This window comes from Arctopsyche grandis, chromosome 4 (assembly GCF_051622035.1).
Source record: "Arctopsyche grandis isolate Sample6627 chromosome 4, ASM5162203v2, whole genome shotgun sequence".
NCBI lineage: Eukaryota > Metazoa > Arthropoda > Insecta > Trichoptera > Hydropsychidae > Arctopsyche > Arctopsyche grandis.
Window position 1 is genome coordinate 984,957 of NC_135358.1, and position 17,591 is coordinate 1,002,547.

General features: G+C 30.2%; 4 protein-coding genes across 4 annotated transcripts; all 4 read left to right on the forward strand.

Annotated features, from left to right (window-relative positions):
• The first annotated feature begins 846 nt into the window (after positions 1-846).
• On the forward strand, positions 847-2,635 carry LOC143911322 (uncharacterized). Its single transcript, XM_077430173.1, has 3 exons — positions 847-909; positions 1,004-1,256; positions 1,638-2,635. Exons 1-3 carry the CDS (start codon positions 887-889, stop codon positions 2,406-2,408), a joined length of 1,047 nt encoding a protein of 348 aa, XP_077286299.1. The 5' UTR covers positions 847-886; the 3' UTR covers positions 2,409-2,635.
• Positions 2,636-2,972: 337 nt separating this feature from the next.
• On the forward strand, positions 2,973-5,523 carry LOC143911327 (podocan-like). Its single transcript, XM_077430180.1, has 3 exons — positions 2,973-3,039; positions 3,690-3,910; positions 4,106-5,523. The coding sequence occupies exons 2-3, from the start codon at positions 3,890-3,892 to the stop codon at positions 4,895-4,897; spliced, it is 813 nt and encodes a 270-aa protein (XP_077286306.1). The 5' UTR covers positions 2,973-3,039; positions 3,690-3,889; the 3' UTR covers positions 4,898-5,523.
• Positions 5,524-5,969: 446 nt separating this feature from the next.
• On the forward strand, positions 5,970-7,768 carry LOC143911328 (uncharacterized). Its single transcript, XM_077430181.1, has 3 exons — positions 5,970-6,060; positions 6,358-6,599; positions 6,816-7,768. The coding sequence occupies exons 2-3, from the start codon at positions 6,411-6,413 to the stop codon at positions 7,599-7,601; spliced, it is 975 nt and encodes a 324-aa protein (XP_077286307.1). The 5' UTR covers positions 5,970-6,060; positions 6,358-6,410; the 3' UTR covers positions 7,602-7,768.
• A 348-nt stretch (positions 7,769-8,116) lies between these two features.
• LOC143911317 (uncharacterized) lies at positions 8,117-17,331 on the forward strand. The gene is made up of 3 exons (XM_077430168.1): positions 8,117-8,162; positions 15,744-15,984; positions 16,439-17,331. The coding sequence occupies exons 1-3, from the start codon at positions 8,149-8,151 to the stop codon at positions 17,231-17,233; spliced, it is 1,050 nt and encodes a 349-aa protein (XP_077286294.1). The 5' UTR covers positions 8,117-8,148; the 3' UTR covers positions 17,234-17,331.
• The last annotated feature ends 260 nt before the right edge of the window (positions 17,332-17,591 follow it).

Sequence of the window (17,591 nt, forward strand, 5' to 3'; positions counted from 1 at the left end):
GTTTAAAGCTGCCGTTCTGTTAATCTGTCGTTCGTTTGTCTGGCGATTTTAGAGCGGATGCACCAAACCCTCATACATAACAATGTTTTGCAAATTTGACAGATATTTTATTTGGTGGCTCAAAAGATTGGTCTAATGGAGTCATATATTGTCAGTAATGATTTTATTTTATTATAAAAAATTATTTTTTGTTTGAAATGAAAAACGATTTGTTTAATCATTCATTAAAATTTGATCGTTTTTTTTTCAATTTTTGTTGTGAATATTTTCAAATATCAAAGCGTTTACGCTTTCAAATACCAAAGTGTCTGCGCTTCATTTCTAAACACGAACGTTGTTTTTACGGTCATAATATTAATATTAATAAAAATTATATTAAATAAGTAAAAAAATTAATAAAAAAGATAATAAATAAAAATTATTAGAAAATTTATGTTTAAAATTCCAATCGTTAAACGTAAAAGATCTCAAAAGTGTATAAACGTAAAATTTACCGATAGCAATTGCAGAGCATGACGAGATTAATCAATTATGATCAACGTGATTATTTAAGACAAAACACTTACAAAATCGAAATGATCAACTGCAATAATTCATATTGTTGGCGTAGGCAGTAAATTTTTTTACTACTAAAAACCATACCAATGACTGGTACGAAGGTAAAATTCTGCATGTTTGGGTAATTACATATTTTTACCTCCATACAATCAATGTTTATTATCTGAGATTTATTTTTATTATCTCAAAAGTATAAAATTACACAATCCAATCAAACAATGATGATCGTTGTGATTAATTTAAGATAAACTATCTGTTTATCAAAATGCGAAACTCACAATCATTCTTACTGAGAAAAAATCATAAAAACATCGAACATTTTCACAACATGAAAGCCATGGCTATAACGAGGTTTGGATTATTTATATTGGAATGATTTTATTTAATATATAGTATAAAATCTAGTATTTTTCATATGTACATATGTATATTGTAAATTTCAAAGAAATTTGTTGAAAAAAGGAATATTAGTCCAGTGGGATCAAACATTCTCTGGAATGATTATCTTTATTTGTATATTGGCAGCTTTTCCGGTAACTGAGTCCTATACCAATTTGAAAGAAACAGAAAAAGCTCCATTTGCAGCCAATTGTGTCACTGATGTTATAGAAAGTATAGACGATGAAGATAAGTACGTGGTCCATTGCACTGGGGTCAACGTAAAAGACTTAACTGCAATGTTAGAAAAGGAAGTTGAAGTAGAGTTTCGTGATTAATCAAACACATTTAACGCTGAAATAAATAAATTGAGATTTTATATATGTAACTATAAGTTATTCACATAATAGATACGCATGATACGTATTTTTATAAATGTTTCCTTGATTTTTACAAGTAAAAAACATTCAATTCTTTAACGATATTAATATTTATAAATAGTTCAATATATTAATATTTATAAAATATGTGGTTATTTATAATATTATTATCACAAGAGTTTAAATTTCAGTACATAATTAATGTCGTGTAAAGAAAAATATTTCCAAAGTCTAAAAATCTATTTATTTATTTTTATGTGTTTACAATATGTACTATTGTAATGTTCATCATCGTTTTAGTAATAATTTTTGAATTTTCAGAATTTTGAAAATGGGACGCGATCTATAGATTATCTCCTTATAGAAAGCTTAGCTGTAGATACTAAAAAACTATCGGAAAAATGGATCGACACAACAAGTTTCCGTATAAAGCTGCTAAAAATAATTTCAGCGAAAATCGACAGCATTGAGATCAACGCATTTAAAGGATTCGCCTTTGAAACAGTGACTGATTTATATATACACAACACAAAAATCAACACATTAGAAGAGGGCACTTTTGAGGGCTTGCAATCTGTGACTATATTGGAAATATACAAATGCGAAGTAATTCTCATAAAAGAAAACGCTTTAAAAGCAATAGCACCCACATTGCAACAGTTGGGTATCCAATATATCCCCCTTAATCCGATCAATTTAACCGGAACATTTCCTTTTCCCCAACTTACGAAACTCGAAATACATCACACAAAAATGCCAAAATTAGACTCTGCATCTTTCTCTCGCATGGAAAAAGCTGAAATCGTATATGTGGGCTCGAACGAAATTCAGCACATCGACTGTGGAACTTTCGAGAAGATGAAATCATTGAAGACAGTGTCTGTGCAGAAAAATCTTTTGACAGCATTGGATTCGTGCGTGTTTGGCAATGACGTAATAAATAGTCTGGAATATATATGGATCGATGGAAATAGTTGGAATTGCATTTGCGAATTGGAATGGTTGAAAGATTTGAGAATTTTGGACAGGCCAAAATGTGCATCGCATTCGGATAAACCTTTCGATGACGTTGAATTTTGCGAAGAAACATAAAATCATTCAAGTCAGATTTATTCCTACATTATTACTAAATAAACGGTCACACTTTTATAAACAATCGCCAAAACGATTTAATAGTTATAAAATATACGAATTGAAAGATGAAATTTATTTTCATTGATACTACAATTTACTCTTAAAACAATACACCATACATACGTATGTACATATTTTTACATATACTTTGTTTATATTCATTGAATAAAAATATATATTTATTTTAAAAACATTTTCTTTTTATATTTAAGAGTCCAAAAAATTTGAATGAAAAAAATAATCATATCAGTGATCGATTCGAAATTAATAAATGTGAGTCGATTAATTTTTAGTCTACTATTTTGCTAATCGTTCCTTGCTAAATAATTAAAATCTACAGATATATTTCTGACAATTCCCGATGCGTTTTAAGCTGCAATTTTATTTTATTATTGTTCTGCGATAGTGATCGCTCTACGCTCATTATTGCAGAGCTCCATTTAGTTAATCGAAAAAGATTATCAATATAATACAATAATAATAAGATAAAAAACATTATAGTTGAAATTCCAAACTCAAATCATTCATTTCAGAAAAAGTCGACAAATACGCCAAACGTTTCACTGATGATGATCAGGACTGTTACCAGGTTGAAGTTCCCCATATTATACTTACTATATTATATATTACTTATATAATTACTTTTAACACCAATACTCGGTACACTATTTATTAACATATATGGCCAGCAGTTTGGCTTAGTGGTAGCGTATATATTTAGCACCACTGAGGTCAAAGGTTCGAGTCCTCGCCACTACTGGTTAGATTTGGGGGTTTTGTGACTCCAAATCGATCGTTTCTCTATCAGAGTTTGCCAATTTTATCTGATCATTGCTGAAACGGTTCCTGAAAATTGGTATTAGATCTAATCCTGTTGTCACAAAATCTGCCTGTGTATAATTTGTAATAATTATACACAGTAATCTGAAATCTATAGATATCTCTATAGACATCTCTATAAATTCGTATTTATTATATGTATAAAAATTGTATACAAAAAAAAAATCTAAAAATAATCCATAGATGTCTCTATGATTATTATTTCTGATTAATTGTTATATGCTATATATTCTGATTGTATATGTATGTATTACTGTATGTCTGATTTCTGATTGTTTATGTATTCTGTATTTCGTTAACGTACACCCGTCGCATTGGAGCAAATCTGTAATGGCGAGTGTATATTGATTTGTAACAATAAAATAAAATAAATAAAATAAAATGTATTGTTAATTTCAGAAATTTGATGGCAGAAAGTAGGTTGCACCAATGGAATCAAATATTGCATGGAATGGTTTTCTTTGTGTGTTTATTGGTAATTATTCCGGTGACCGAGTCCTATTCAGTCCAAAAAAAAAAATGATTGCACCTTCACAGTTTCGGCAGAAAATGAATACACTGTCAAATGCAGGGATGTGAACGTAAATGACTTGACAGCGATGATAGAAAAAGAAGTTGAGGTACACTTGAATTTTCATTTTATATGCAATTTTAATAGAAAACTTTCACAATTATCTCTATGTAATAGAAACTTCGGTAAAATAGAATAATATTTATAAAATTTTGTAGATTTTTACAATTATGTACATTTATTTACAGAAACTGTAAGAATATAAGTCTTAGCAATTATATTCAAGATTTAATTTCATTTTCAGAATTTCCCCGGCGAAAAGCATACCGTACACTATCTGAATATTGAAAATTTGTTGGCAGACAACGGAAAGCTTACACAAAACTGGATTAATACGACACGCTTCCGTATATCAAACCTTCTAATAATTTCGATGGAAATCGACAACATTGAAAACAATGCATTTAAAGGATACGCTTTCGAAACGTTGACATCTATGTATCTGCTTGGATTAAAAACTGACACATTAGAAGAAGGCACGTTCGAAGGCCTTCAACTATTAAGAAATTTGACATTGTATAAGATGGAAATAAAGCACATCAACGAAAACGCTTTTAAAGCTATATCACCCAATTTGGAATTATTAACGATATCTGAGATGATATTGCCCTTCAATCCAACTAATTTAACCGGAACCATTCCTTTGCCCAAACTAACGACTGTATATATAGTTAATAATAAAATTGTAAGCTTAGACGCTGGGTCGTTTTCTGGAATAGACAACGTCATCTATTTGTTTTTGGACTGGAATTATATTAAACACGTCGGCTGTGGAACTTTTGAGAAGATGACATCATTGCAGTATTTTTCTTTAGGGGCTAATCTTCTTACAACATTAGATTCTTGCGTTTTCAGTGATGAGGTAATAAATAGTCTATATTTAATGTGGATGGCGCGCAATGTATGGGATTGTAATTGTGATTTGGTCTGGTTAAAACAATTGAAACTAGACAGAATAATTATCGACGATCCATTGTGTGCATCTCATTCAAATCTCCTTTTCGAAGAAGTCGATTTTTGCGAAGAGAAAATTTAAAACGAATCAAATCGAGGACTGTTCATATTATGTACTATTACTTTTTTTTTGTAATTGGCCAGGAAGGCGCATCGGTTTTACCTGTTAGGCCTTCCTGGTATAAATATATAAATTAAATTAAATAAAAATAACATATAAACACACGAAAAGCTCAACTACACATAGATATAGCCAGCAGTATGGCTCGGTGGTTGCGTTTATATTTTACCTGTTACCGGGTTCAATCCCGTGCTAATCTTTTAATACTGCTGGTCAGACTTGGATATTTGTGACTCCAAGTCGATCGTTTCTTACCACAGTTTGCTAATTTAGCTGATTTCATTGTTGAAACGGTTCCTTCATCAAATTGGCAAAAATCATCCCACCCGCTATGTCACAAATATCTTGATTTATGTACAACATCTAAAAATTTATATACAAGTCTAAATCCATAGATGTCTCTAGGGATAATTCATTGTAAATTTCGTGTTCCTCTATAAATACAGCGATTTATGTAACAAAAATGCTTAAATGTTTGTAATTAATTGTCTAGGTAGGCGCATTGTAGTCTACCTGTTATATATCTATGTAAAATAAGAAAATATTAACTATAAGTGTAATAACAAATAAAAATATAAAATTATACCATTTTGGCTGATTTCACTATGGTAAATCTTATCCGAATTGTTCAAATATAGATGTTTCCAAACTTATGAAAAACTATCCATTTACCTATACCAGTAGATTACAAAATATTCGGGACTTCTTGATGAGCCTTATATTTAACTAAAATTCGTTCGAAATTAACACGATAATCTAATGCAACTAGTTCTCAATAATTTGGAATGAAAATATTCCTGAACTAAATGGTTTTTAAATAAATAATTTTCAATCACATGGGTATTAAGACTTCAATCCCTTTCGGAACATTTACAAAATATAATAACACAAATTGAGTGCTTTTCTTAAGCAGACATCAAATGTTGAATTAAAGAATGTCATATTATAATTGTATCTAAAATACGTGCAGCAGATAAATCTCATATAGTATAAGATTGAACTAAGATTTAATTTATCTATCAATTTAATATTTATCACACGGAGTCCAATCGGCGAAAGCAACGGACGATTTTCTACCTAGAGACATTGCATATATTGAAAGGATCGAAAATCTCCGACTTTGAGTATGTTTTTTTTATTTTATTAAATATGAAACCACAGAAATGGACCGTATTGTTTTTTTTCATAAAGCAAAACAAAACTAAGCAAATGTCAAAAAACACAATGTATATACATACATATGTATGTGATATATTTTTTATTCATACGATAGGTACATACATATAAGTAGATAAAGTATTGTTTTCTTGTAATCGAAATATGGTATTTGATTGTGCATAGAATTATTCAAATTAAATGATTATACAGGTTACATATAATACTATAAAGTACTGATAATTCTTGTATGACAAATTTCACAGATAGCTTGGTGGCTAAGAAACGATTCGAGCAGCGGAATCAAATATTATCTGGAATGATTTGGTTAATATGTTTTGTGGTGATTTTTCCGGTAGCGCAATCCAATATCCACTTGAAAAATCAAAAAATAGCACCATTTGCTGAAAATTGCAACACTGCTACTATTTCGAAAAATGAATATCATATCAGTTGCATTAGTGTCAACGTAGCTAACTTGACAGCTATGATAGAAGCAGAAGTTTACGTAAGTCATCATTTCCAATCATCAAATGAAAACAAATCCAACTAAATTTCTTTTAAATACACACAAAAGTTATCTTATCAATTTATATGTAAAGTATAGATATAGATTTATTTGATAGTACTTTTTCATTGTAATACATTTTACATATTTACATTATCATCGACGTAAATTTGATTCGCTATAGCAATTAATTTCCACATTAAATTTAATTTTCAGAATTTTCCAAATGGGAAACAAACCATAGATACACTATTAATTGAAAATTTAGTGGTAGAAAACAGAAAACTGTCTCAAAATTGGCTTAATACAACAGCCTTCCGAATTTTGAGACTTGACCTAATTTCAGCCGAAATCGACAGCATTCAAAACAATGCATTTAAAGGATTTGCGTTCGCAGAATTGACACACTTGCGTCTAGAAGACATGAAAATTGATACGCTACAAGAGGGCACTTTTGGAAGTCTAAAATTAGTGGAAGACTTTGAAATATATAAATGCGCAATAAAGCACATAAACGAAAACGTTTTGAAAGAATTTGCACCGAATTTGGTCAATTTAACCGTAATGGAAATGCAATATACCCTCAACGTAACCAATATTACCGGTACGGTTCCTTTACCTAATCTAACGAATGTTCAAATCGCATTTAATGGCTTAGAAGATTTAGACGCTGGATCATTCTCTCATATGAAAAATGTCAAGAATTTGTATTTGAACTCTAATAAAATATTCGAAATTAGCTGTGAAACTTTCGATAAGATGACATCGTTGGAAAAATTGTATTTGAATGATAACCTACTAAGTACATTGGATTCTTGCGTTTTTGGTAATGAAGTTATAAGTAGATTAGGAGAAAACGCTTTAAGAATTGGTGGTAATAAATGGGATTGTAATTGTGATTTGGACTGGTTAATTCAATTGAAAATTCAGAAAAAAATTCAAGACAACCCAACGTGTGCGTTGTCTTTCGACGATGCCATTTTTTGCGAGGAAAAAATATAAATTGGCTGCTGACCGTATTTATTTACAACATCCCATAAATGTGTTAACTATGACGTACATTTATTAATAATATTTGTATTTTAAATCTAGATGATTTGTTTGACTTTTATTAAATCAAAGAATGTTTTATAGGTATAATATACTCAATTGAAAGATGGCATATGTTTATTGATTTATTTTTTTTAACTATTTAATGGTGATTTTTGATTTGTCTACATTCAGATATGAACATACATATGAACTATAATAAATTGCCCATACTTGTTATTTATCAATAGTGACTACTACCATTAAAGATACAACGCTATTTTATCTGATATCCCAACAGCAATACATATGTATATTCCAATTAAAGAAGAGTCAAGATTAATTTCAAAAGTATAAAAACATCGTACGTTAAACACGTTATCACAAAACACATCCAATTAATCGATGATGGTCGTTGTGATTATTTGAGATAAACTAATTGCTTATCAGAATTCTTAATAACAATCATTCACACTGGGAAAGTATGGTGAAGACGGCGAACGTTTCACTACTGAAAACCATGCATTTTAATAGGTTAGAATTCTTCATTTTTAGAATATTTCTATTAAAACTATAAAAATGTTAATCAGATTTACTATGTAAATTTTGCAGATATTCGGGGGAAAAAAAAATCTCAACCGGTGGAATCAAACATGGTCTAGAACGATTTTCTTAATGTGTTTCGTTGTCATTTTTCCAGTAGCTCAGTCATATTCTGACTTACAAAAACAAAAATCCCCGTCATTTGCACCAAGGTGTACCACTTCTATTGCTGAAAATGATTTTTACCAAATCGATTGCTATTCTGCCGACGAAAATTACTTGACATCAATGTTAGAAGTAGAAGTTGAGGTAAACTTTAATTTTTAATCACCTACTGAAAAACAAATACAATGGACACGTAAATTATTACGAATACATATGTACATATGTATGTCCATCCATTTTTATGAATATTATTATATTATATGTATATATATACATATGTAGATGTAATCGTCAAAAAAATTTGATCTATCGATTCGTTATCACATTTGATGGTTTCTAATTTTCGATGACTGTTAATTTTATTTATTTATTTAATAGTTTATTTAATAGTTTTGGACCATTGTGGCATTACAGGAAGAACCTAATGGGCCACAATGGCCTACATTTGAAAAATATATAAAAACATGATATAAAAACAAGTAAACTGTAAATAAAGGAAAAAAGCAAAAGCAGAAAACATGGTAAAATAAAATAATAAAAAAAGTAACAAAAGGAAAATAATACATCATTCAGAGAGAAAAAAAAAATAACAAAAGTGTAAAAATTAAAAATAAAATCCATAAATCCCATTCTTTGTTTACACTGAGCAAAATTAAAATAGTATATAAAAATGTACAAAAGAGAAAGAAAAAATAAAATAAAATAAAACAAAATATGAATAAAAAATAAAATCACAGCGAGGCCCAAATGGAAGAGAGTAGATTAAGATTCCACTCATTCATCACATTCAAATTAAGAAAGTAATGATGAGCGCAGGTTACCAGATAAATATGTTAAGATAATATCCGACAATCTACGCTCTCCAAGGTGGAAAATATCACATTCAGGGACAGCAGCAACGATTTCATTGAGAAGTCGAATAGCTCTTGGAATAGGAGCCATTCGAAAAAGAACTGTGCGAGCAGCAGGTACAACCATTAATTGATGATGTCTACCACGCACATAATTATTAGGGACATAAAGTCCCAACTGTTCCAGCAACAACGGGCATGACGTATTACCACGCAAAAGCTGGAGAACGAAACGAATTAACGAGAAGTTTCTCCGAAGTTCAAGGGAATTATACCCAAGCATGCCCAAAAGGAAAGGAGTAGGATAGAGATATGGGTAGTACCCATACTCTTTCTTATAAAGAAAACGAAGAAATGCTTTTTGCACTTTTTCTATAATAAGAGAGTAGTTTGCTTCATGCGGATTCCACACAATTGCATTATACTCTAGCTTACTTCTAACAAGCGAGTTGAAAAGCAAGCGAGAAGACAAGGGGTTGGAGAATAATCTAGCATATCTCAAGACAAATCCAAGTCGACGAAAGGAAACGTCAGCGATTGTCTTGATGTGGTTGTGAAAGGTGAATTGAGGATCAAAAGTGATACCCAAATCGACCATTGATTCCACGCGCTTCAACAATACGGATCCAATGGAATATCCGTGACAATAGAGCGAATTCGCACGTCCATAACTCATAATAGCACATTTACTAGTATTCAGTTCAAGCCCTAAACTGGAACTGAACTCTAAAACAGCGTTAATATCAGCTTGAAGGAGAGAGGCTTGCCTCTCATCCTTAACAGCAAAGAATAGTTTAACGTCGTCAGCAAACAAGAGACATGAAGCATTGCGTAGTACTTTTGGGAGGTTATTAATGACTATTGTAAATAGTAAAGGGCCTAAGGTGGACCCCTGAGTTACACCAGATCGCGTAAAAAATGAAGGAGATTCATAAATACCATATCTAACAAATTGCTTCCTATCACTAAGATAAGAAGCAAAGAGTTTAAGAAGACGTGGAGAAAAGCCCACTTCAGCTAATCTGATCATAAGAGCGTCATTGTTGACAAGATCAAATGCTTTTCGAAAGTCAAAGTAGGCTACATCAACTTGTTGTCCACGGTCAACTTTAGACATGGTATAATATGAAAAGCAGGCAAGATTAGTGGTAGTGGAACGACATGGTGAAAAACCATGCTGCTCATCACACAACAATCTTTTGAACTGCAAAAGAATCAAACGGTGAAGGATATTATCGAAAATTTTGGGAATAGCCGAGATGATAGCAATAGGTCTGTAATTTTCAACCTCATTTTTAGAGCCACTTTTATGAATGGGAGTGACTCTAGATAATTTCCATTTTTCAGGATAATTACCAGAATCCAGAATAAGGTTAAAAATAAACTGAAGAGGCTCTAAGAGCGAATTACAGCATGCCTTTAATACGTCAGGGGGCACACCGTCAGGCCCAACAGACCCTTTCAACTTCAAAATTGCTATCCTAACATCTCCAAGCGAGACCCGCGGAATGTCTATAACAACACCTTCAGTACCAATTTGGGAAGCCAAATTAGCATCAAGGGATGGTGATCTCTGATCAAATACAGAGCTAAAAAAACTAGCAAAAGCTTTAGCGATCTCAGGACCGACACAACTTTTATTATTAAATGAGAACGAATGCTCATTTAATAATAAAAGTTGACCGAATGCTCATTTAATTTAAAAGTTTCTTTTATTTATAGTTTTTGTATCTATTTCTTTTATGTATATTATTTTGTATCTATTTATGTATAGTCTTTGTACCTATTTTAACACGAAAAAAGCCTTTTTTACTAACCTCTTATACTTTTCACATGGTTTTCGTGTAAGCGGTCATTTTTTATATCCCTTATCTCTTATCCGATCGTTTTCATACTTTGCCATATTGCTCATTTTGGTTATAAATATAAGTTAAGCAATTACGATGGTGAAAAAATATCGTATTAGACACGATTGAAAATACTGCATCGTATTACACGGTGACGTTTATCTGTCACATTCATCATTCACATCGGTAGTTTCATTACTTTTCGCCCTGCCATCTCGTTGTCAAATTTTAATTATTTAAACGCCTATAACTTTTTCTTTTTTCACTCTATATTTTATAAAATTTGCTTTATAGGTTCTCGTTATATTTAATATACAAACTACTGCTTAGGCAGACAAATAGTTAAAAAAAAAGAGTCTCGATAACACTTAAATTTTTTACAATTACTTTTTTTTGTACTATATTATTATGCCAAGTGACAAATTTTATAAGAGGTTGCTAATAGTATATATATGTATGTATGAATGTATATTTGCTATCATTTTGAAAAAAATCTATTGCCATAGTTATTTATAGCCTTGGCACAATAGGCTTGGCAATCAATTTATCCATTTGATTTTATTTTCAGAATTTCCCAAACGGGGAAAAAACCATAGATTATCTCATCATTAGAGACCTGACTGTCAAAAATAGAAAACTGTCACAAAATTGGATTAATACAACAATCTTCAGAATATCTACGCTTTACATGATTTCACCGGAAATCGACAGAATTGAGAACAGTGCGTTTAAAGGATTTGCTTTCGAAGAATTGAAACTTTTGCGTCTAGAAGATTTGAAAACTGATACATTAGAAGAAGGCACTTTTGAGGGTCTAAATATTGTGGAAGAATTGGAAATATACAAAGGCGAAATTAAACACATAAACGAAAACGCTTTGAAGGTGATTGCACCAAATTTGATTAGATTGACCATGATGGAAATGCGGCTCCCTCTTAGTGTAACTAATTTAACAGGCACAGTTCCTTTACCTAAACTCGACCTTATTCGATTCGCTTTCAATGACGTGAGTTTTGACGCCGGGTCATTTTCTCGGGCGGGAAACGCCAGATACGCGTATTTCTATTATAATAAAAATTTCCATATCGGCTGTGGAACTTTCGAGAAAATGCCATCAATGGAATTGTTATATTTAAATAACAACCTTCTTACTACATTGGATTCGTGTATTTTTGGCGAAGAAGCTTTAAGCGTGCTAAGAGGGAATTCTTTATCGATTGACTCAAATGAATGGAATTGTGATTGTGATTTGAATTGGTTGAAACAATTAAAAATTGAAAATAAAATTTTTGGCGATGCAAGGTGTGCGTCTCATTCGAATCTGCCTTTCGAGGAAGTCAATTTTTGCGACCATGCGACGTAACTGTAACATGAAGTATATATTTATATATATATTGATCTGTTTAGTATTTCCCTACATCAATTCAGGTCTAACATCAAGAGAATCTTGACCGATTGATTCATTTTTTCTCCTATTCTATTTTTTCAATATTTCCATTATTTTTATACTTTAGTTTAGTTATGTAATGTGCTATTTAATCATATTATAGCTTTCATTCTTTTCCTTTTCATTTGTTTATTTTGTATTTACCTTTTTCATTTGTTTTTTATATTTGTAAATTTCAATTTCTTCTTATATTCTATCTTATAACCTTTTCCAAATATTTTAATACTATAGTTTAATTATGCAATGTACTACATATTTTGTCATGCCTTTATTCTTTACTTTTTAATTTGTTTTCCTTATATTTATCTTTTTCATTTTTGTAAAAATCTATTATTGGACTCGGATGTTACATATATTATTTATTTACTTTTTGTTTTTTTTATACCTATCTCTGTACATCCTGTCTGTTGATTTTTCAATTAATAAAATAAAAATAAAAATAAAATAAAATAAAATAAAATAAAAAATAAAAATAAAAATATTTAATTAAGTAATATCTGATTAATTTTAAGATCAAGTAACTATTCTTCAAATAGACAATTGTTACGAAAAATTTGAATTTATTTGAATTGTATACAAAAACTTTGTATTTATTTGAAATTAATTGAATATATGTATGAACAATTTGAAAATTATTAAATATGCCAATTAAAATAAAAACTTTGAATTTATTGTTCTCATCTAGTGATTGCAAGATATATGTACATCTATGGTTAAATATGAGTGTAGTCAAAATCTTATCTAAAAAAATAAGATTTTTCCTCTAAAAATATGGAAAAAAACGAATAGTCAATAACGATTGCCGACATCCATCATAAAAGGAATTCCAAAATTTTAACGAAAATTTCTTAACAAACAATACAATAAAATAAGTAAATTTTACAATTCTTAGAAATTGGATGATTAGAAACATTGCTCGGAATATGTACATTGATAAGATCATGTGATGATTTTATTTTTAAAATACAGTAAGGAAATTCAAGAAATTTCAAAATCTATACATATATCGAATAAAGACTGTAGCACTTTTAATATTTATTATAAATAAAGTATCTACAAGTGAATTGAAGAATTAAAATAAATCAATTATAAAATGATGCCATACCTTTTAATATAGAGTGAACTTTTGAGGGCTTGCAATCTGTGATAATATTGGAAATATACAAATGCGAAGAAATTCTCATAAAAGAAAACGCTTTAAAACATTGCAACAGTTGGGTATCCTTAATCCGGTCAATTTAACCGGAACATTTCCTTTTCCCCAAACTCTAAATCTACATCACACAAAAAATGTCAAAACTATACTATGCATCTTTCCCTCACTTGGAAAAAGCTGAAATCGTATATATGGGCTCGAACGAAATTGAGTACATCGACTGTGGAACTTTCGAGAAGATGAAATCATTGAAGCAGTGTCTGTGCAGAAAATTATGTTGACAGCATTGGATTCGTGCTTCTTAGTGATGGCGTAATAAATAGTCTGGAATATACATACATATATGGATTGATAGAAATAGTTGGAATTACACTTGCGATTTGGAATGGTTGTAGTATTTGAGAATTTTGGGCAGGCCAAAATGTAAACCTTTCGATGAAGTTGAGTTTTGCGAAGAAACATAAAATCTTTCAAGTCAGATTTATTCCTACATTATCAATTTATATTATTACTAAATAAACGCTCATCAATGTATTCATACTTTTATTAACAATCACCAAAAAGACTTAAAAGTTATAAAGTATAAAAATTGAAAGATGAAATATGTTTTCATTGATACAATTTACTCTTAAAACAACACAACATATGTACATACATACATATTTTTAATATATACATTCTCATTGACATCATTTTGATTCGCTCTAGCAATTAATTTCCATATTAAATTTAATGTGTAGAATTTTCCAAATGGGAGACAAACCATAGGTATACTATTAATTGAAAATTTAGGGATAAATAAATAGAAATTCAGAATACAACAGCCTTCTAAATTTCAAGATTACCTGATTTCAGCCAAAATCGACGGTTTTGCACTTTGCAATCGACGCAAAATTGAGACACACGAAAGAAGTCTAGAAGACAAGAAAATTGATGCACTACAAAAAGGCACTTTTGGACGTCTAAAATAAGTGGAAGACTTTGAAATATACCAATGTGCAATAAAGCACATAAACGAAAACGTTCTGAAATATTAAAAACCCGCAGCGTAAGCAATATTACTGATACGGTTCCTTTACCTAAACTAAGGTATGTTCAAACCGCATTTAATGGTATATACGTTTTAGATGCTGGATCATTCTCTCAGATGAAAAATATCAAGAATTTGTATCTGAACTCTAATAAAATATTCGAAATTGGCTGTGAAACCTTCGATAAGATGACATCGTTGGAAAAATTGTATTTGAATGATAACCTTCTAAGTACATTGGATTCTTGCGTTTTTGGTAATGAAGTTATAAGTAGACTAAGAGAAAACGCTTTAAAGATTAGTAATAATAAATGGGATTATAATTTTGATTTGGACTGGTTAATTCATTTGAAAATTCAGAAAAATATTCAAAACATCCCCAACGTATGCGTTGTCTTTCGACGATGCCATTTTTTGCGAGGAAAAAGTATAAATCGGCTGCTGACCGTATTTATTTACAACATCCCATAAATGTGTTAACCTGTGACCTACATATTTTGTTAATAATATTTGTATTTTAAAACTAGATGATTTGTTTGACTTTTATTAAATCAAATAATGTTTTATAGGTATAATATACTCAATTGAAAGATGGCATATGTTTATTGATCTATTTTTTTAAACTATTTAATAGTGAATTTTGATTTATCTACATTCAGATATGAACATACATATGGACTATAATAAATTGCCCATACTAGTTATTTACCAATAGTGACTACTACCATTAAAGATACAACGCTCTTTTATCTGATTTCCCAACTGCAATACATATGTATATTCCAATTAAAGAAGAGTCAAGATTAATTTCAAAAGTATAAAAACATCGTGAGTTAAACACGTTGTCACAAAACACATACAATTAATCGATGATAGTCGAAGTGATAATTTGAGATAAACTAATTGCTTATCAGAATTCTTAATAACAATCATTCACGCTGGGAAAGTATGGTGAATACGGCGAACGTTTCACCACTGAAAACCATGCATTTTAATACGTTAGAATTCTTCATTTTTACAATATTTCTATTAAAACTATAAAAATGTTAATCAGATTTACTATGTAAATTTCGCAGATATTCGGGGGAAAAGAAAAATCTCAACCGGTGGAATCAAACATGGTCTAGAACGATTTTCTTGATGTATTTCGTTGTCATTTTCCCAGTAGCTCAGTCATATTCTGACTTACAAAAACAAAAATCCCTGTCATTTGTACCAAGGTGTACCACTTCTATTGCTGAAAATGATTTTTACCAAATCGATTGTGATTCTGCCGACGAAAATTACTTGACATCAATGTTAGAAGTAGAAGTTGAGGTATACTTTAATTTTTAATCACCATCTGAAAAATATATAAATTTGACACTTAAATTATTACGAATACATATGTACGTACATATGTATTTCCATACATTTTTATGAATATTATTATATTATATGTATATATATTGTAGATGTAATCGTCAGAAAATTTTGATTTGTACTCACATTTGATTTCATTTGCTTGTACTCAGTTTCTAATTTTCTATGGCTTTTCATTTTAAAAGTTTCTTCTATGTATAGTTTTTGTGCCTATTTATTCTTATTTTTAACATGAAAAAAAAATCATTTTTGTATTTAATATACAAACTCCTGCTTAAGCAGACGAAATGTCGAGCCTCGATAAATTTCAAGTCAGTAGAACGGTTGATGATGACTAGTCATTACCTAGTCATCATCATAACTATTTATAGCCTTGGCATCCAATTTATCTATTCAATTTTATTTTCAGAATTTCCCAAACGGAGAAAAAACCATAGATTTCCTCATCATTAGAGACCTGACTGTTAAAAGTAGAAAACTGTCACAAAATTGGATTAATACAACAATCTTTAGAATTTCAACGCTTTACATGCTTTCACCGGGAATCGACAGAATTGAGAACAATGCGTTTAAAGGATTTGCTTTCGAAGAATTGAAACTTTTGCGTCTCAAAGATTTCAAAACTGATACATTAGAAGAAGGCACTTTTGAGGGTCTAAATATTTTGGAGCAGTTGGAAATACTTGGAGGCGAAATTAAACACATAAAAGAAAACGCTTTAAAAGCGATTGCACCAAATTTGATTCGTTTGACCATAATGGAAATGCGACTGCCATTTAATGTAACTAATTTAACTGGCTCAGTTCCTTTACCTAAAATCGACGTCATTCAATTCTTTTCAAATGACACGAGTTTTGATGCTGAATCATTTTCTCAGGCGGGAAACGCCACGTACGTGTTTTTGGCCTATCATAAAAATTTACATATCGGCTGTGGAACTTTTGAGAAAATGCCATCATTAGAGTTGTTGTATTTAAATTACAACCGTCTTACTACATTGGATTCGTGCATTTTTGGCGAAGAAGCTATAAGCAGGCTAAGAGAGAATTCTTTATCGATTGACTTTAATGAATGGAATTGTGATTGTGATTTGAATTGGTTGAAACAATTAAAAATTGAAAATAAAATTTATGGCGATGCAAGGTGTGCGTCACATTCGAATCTTCCTTTCGAGGAAGTCAATTTTTGCGACCATGCAACATAACTGTAACATGTAATGTTTAATTATTTTTAAAATCAATTAACTATTCTTTAATTAGACAATTGATATGAATAATTTGAAAATTATTAAATATACGAATTAAAACAAAAACTTTGTACTTATTGTTCACATGCAGTAACGATTGATCGTGATTACAAGATATGAATCTATGGTTTGATATAATTGTAGTCAAAATCTTATCTGGTAAGATAAGATTTTTACTATAAAAATTTGGATCAATGACGATTGCCATCCTACATCTTAAAAGGAATCACAAAATTTTAACGAAAATTTCTTCACAAACAATACAATATATGTATGTATGTATGTAAATTGTACACTTATTGTAAATTGGCTAATT